Source organism: Zeus faber, assembly GCF_960531495.2.
Source record: "Zeus faber genome assembly, chromosome: 9".
NCBI lineage: Eukaryota > Metazoa > Chordata > Actinopteri > Zeiformes > Zeidae > Zeus > Zeus faber.
The window spans coordinates 723,524-727,514 of record NC_137197.1 but is presented as its reverse complement, the minus strand read 5'-3'; the positions used below and the strand labels follow the sequence as shown (position 1 = coordinate 727,514).

General features: G+C 52.7%; 1 protein-coding gene across 1 annotated transcript; it reads right to left on the bottom strand.

Moving 5' to 3' along the window:
- Positions 1-1,200: 1,200 nt before the first annotated feature.
- LOC307235241 (uncharacterized protein) lies at positions 1,201-3,788 on the bottom strand (the record flags this gene model as incomplete). The annotated part of the gene is made up of 2 exons (XM_080007273.1): positions 1,201-2,129; positions 2,537-3,788. 2 exons carry the CDS (start codon positions 3,786-3,788, stop codon positions 1,201-1,203), a joined length of 2,181 nt encoding a protein of 726 aa, XP_079863399.1.
- Between the last annotated feature and the right edge of the window lie 203 nt (positions 3,789-3,991).

The following is a 3,991-nucleotide window of genomic DNA, read 5'->3' as shown; positions in this document are numbered from 1 at the left end:
ATGATAATAATAATAATAATAATGATGATAGTAATAATATTATTATTATCATGAATAACAATGATGATAATAATAATAATAATGATAATAATAATAATAATAATAATAATAATAATAATAATAATAATAATAATGATGATAGTAATAATATTATTATTATCATGAATAACAATGATGATAATAATAATAATAATAATGATAATAATAATAATAATAATACTGTTAATAATAATAATGACGATGATGATAATGATAAACAATACAATCTAATGATGAATGGAACATCTATGTGAATAAAGTGGATCCTTGGTGCAGTACCGGGTCCAGCCATGTGGAGGAAGGCCAGAGCAACAACAGGTCCATGTACAACACATAGTACCTGGTATTACCAGGTAGTACCAGGTAGTACCACGTAGTACCAGGTATGCCAGGTAGTACCAGGTAGTATCAGGTAGTACCAGGTAGTACCACGTAGTACCAGGGAAATCAAAACATGGAGGAAAAACCTGGAAACAGGAATTGTACTGGACCTTGAGCCTGAGGGAGGAGTCTGTCTGTCTGTCTATCTGCCTGTCTCTCTGTCAATCTGCCTGTACGTCTGTCTGTCTGTCTATCTGCCTGTCTGTCTGTCTATCTGTCTGTCAGTCTGTCTGTCTGTCCTGCAAAAGAGGGAGCAGGATGAAGGAGTGTTTAATCCATCTCTTGGACACTTTGATTCTCTGTTAATCCTCTGGAACAGTGTTACCTGGCTACAACCAGCTAAGCTACAGCTAGTTACAGCTAGTTACAGCTAGTTGCAGCTAGTTACAGCTAGCCGCAGGTAGTTACAGCTAGTAACAACTAGTCACAGCTAGCTACAGCTAGTCACAGCTAGTTACAGGTAGTTACAGCTAGCTACAGGTTGTCACAGGTAGTTACAGGTAGTCACAGCTAGTTATAGGTAGTCACAGCTAGTTACAGGTAGTCACAGCTAGCTACAGGTAGTCACAGCTAGCTACAGGTAGTCACAGGTAGTTACAGGTAGTCACAGCTAGCTACAGGTAGTCACAGCTAGCTACAGGTAGTCACAGCTAGCTACAGGTAGTCACAGCTAGCTACAGGTAGTCACAGCTAGCTACAGGTAGTCACAGCTAGTTACAGGTAGTCACAGCTACTTACAGGTAGTTACAGCTAGTTACAGGTAGTTACATATAGTTACAGCTAGTTACAGCTAGTGGCGTGCAGAGGGGCAGGGTCAGAGCGAGAAGCAGAGAGGATCATGGGAAAGTGGAGAGCTCGCAGAGGCGTCCGAGCATCCAACCAGCTGTTCAAGCCACCGCCCAGCTCCCTTTTTAACTGGTCGGTTGCTGCTGACATCACATCCTGCACGATGGCCGCCGCTCGCAGCTCCCTCTTGACCACGCCCCCCCCACCCTCCCCTATCACATGACCTCGCCTCGCCTCCAAATTACCGCCATTGGCAGGGGAGAAGCACCCCGCCGCCCCTGCCCCAGAGGCCGCCGCCCTAACCGCTAACTTGCCGTTAGTTTTGTGCTTCCTGCTGCTGGGCAGTGGCTGTTGTTTGTCACTTCCTGCTTCTTTGCTGATGACGCCATGTTGTGTCTGATCAGAGTCCGCCTCAACCAGTGCTAACTCACCGCTGTTCATGGCGACGTTGATGATCTTAGCGTTAGCCTCCTCCTTGGCTCCTCCCACCTCCTTGCCCTTCTTCAGCGGGGTCGCCGTTTTTTCTTCCTGTAGCTCTTCCTCCTGGTGATTGTGCGTGGCGTTCTCGTCCTCCGTGCCGTTGGAGCAGCCGTTCTCACCGTTGGTCACCGGAGCCTCCGCCGCTTTCTCCACTGGCGTGTTCTCTGCCTCTTTCCCCAGCTCCGCCCCGCTCTCGGCCGCCACCGCCGCGTCACTGGCCACCGGCTCCTCGTCCGACGGTTTGTCTGCTGTCTCTGCAGCAGCCGCAGCCTCGGCGTCAGTCGCCGCCTCTCCTTCCTCCTCCTCCTCCTTAGCACCTTCTCCTAGGTCCACGCTGGTGGACTTGCCCTTACGCAGGATGAAGTTCTTCAGCGACACCGCCCGGCCAAAGTGGGAACGCTTGGCTTTGGCCGACTTTCCGTCCTCGCCGCCCGCCTCCTCGCCTGCACAGAGCAACCAGAGCAATTAGCTTCATGGCAGAGCACCTGACCCTAACCCAAAATGAACACAACTTAAGACTTGATACTAAACTGAGTATTAGTTTAGTATCAAGTCCCTGGAGCCTAAATGTGTATCCTGACCTGAACCACCTCTCATCTGTCACCGAGACCTGAAGGAAAACACAAACCTCATCCTCCTTCTTATCTGATCAACTGAAATTGATCCCGTATTGAGACGAAAGCTTCACCATACTGAAGCGCGATGAGACAAAAAGAACCGGTTAAAGAAATACCAGAGTTTTGCTTCAACGTCTCTAACCTTAAAGGGCGTGATGTTGAAAAGACTCCGATACAGTTGACCTGATTCATATCAATTGGAAACTGCTTTTGTTCCAGTCACGTGATCTCACCTGACGTGGCAGCGGCTGCAGCGGCGTCCTCCTCGCCACTGGGGGCGCACTCCGTGTTGGTGCGCTTGGACTTGGGGATGACGCGCTTCTTGAATGACGTCCAGATCTCGTTGGCGTGCTGGGTGACTGTGGCCCCCCCAGCTGAGGACACCTTCTCCTCCTCCGCTCCATCAGCCTTTTCCTCGCCTCCCTCCATCTTGCCATCCTCCTCGCATCCATCTGTGGCCTCCTCACCTCCCTCGGCTCCCCCCGTCGCCTCCTCCCCCTTGGGGCAGTCCGGGGCGGAGTCCTGGCTAGAGCCCTTGGCCTTGGAGCTGATGCCGACCACCGACGGGTCCCTCTTCAGGCCCTGGAAGGTCCAGGAGCGCTTCAGCTTCCACCTCTTCTGACCGGACTCTTTGGAGTCCAGGGTGGAGGAGTCTCCGCCTCCTTCTTCAACTCCCTCCGCTCCTTCCTCCTTGCATTCCTCCCCTCCTCCTCCCTTCTTATGGCTCCTCTGAGCCATTAGCTTCTTGAAGGAGTGCCAGCGCTTCATGTGCTTGGTGGTGGCCGAGGAGGAGGCGGCTTTCTGCTCGCCCTCCCCCGCGCCTCCTTCTTCTGCGGTTGACTCTACCGTTGCGTTGAGGGCCTCTGGGTCCTCCAAACGATCCAGGGACTTGGACCGAACCTGGAGCGGGTTCTGAGGTTCTGCCGCTGCCGCACCACCCTCCTTCTTGTCGCCGCCGCGGTGTGAGAAGATCCGTGCCACCGGCTTCCTGATCAGGTCTCGAACTGTGGATTTGCACTCGCCCTGCTTTGCCTTCTTCTCATCTTCCTCTTTCTCTCCATTTTCTGGAGCTTTATCTGCGGCTCCATTGGCGTCGTCTGCCGTATCCTCCTTCTGGCCCTCCTTCTCTCCTCCCTCGGTGATGTTCTCCTCCCCCACGGCGCTCTGCTCCTTCTTCTTGCGCCCGGCCATCACCTTCCCCAGGCCGCTCTTGTTGAGAAAGGAGTCCAAGAAGGAGGTCTTGGGCTCCGTGGAGGAGGCAGCGTTGTCTTCTGCACCTCCTTCAGCTCCTGCTGACTCCGTCTCCTTCGCTACAGTCTCTTTGTTCTCGACCTCGCCGTCCACCACCTCGCCCTCTTTCCCCGTCGCCTCGCTCGCCGTCTCTGAGTTGGCGTTGGCGGTTGGCTCTGCCTCTGCTGGCTTGGTCTCTGCCGCCTTCCCATCCTCCTGGACAACTGGCGCCTCGCCGGCCTCGGTGGCTGCCATCTTGGAAAGGGAAACGACTGTCAACAGGATGTGATCGCCCCTTCTTCCAGGCGTTCTCCTCTTCTCTCTCTCTCTCGCTCTCTCTTTTGGTCTGTCGCTCTTGCTGGGTGTCAGCTCTCAGGTCATGGAGAGCAGGATAGAGTGCGACGGAAAGGAAGAAACACTGTCCTATCCTACTCTTCCTCCTTGAAAGAGAGAGAGAG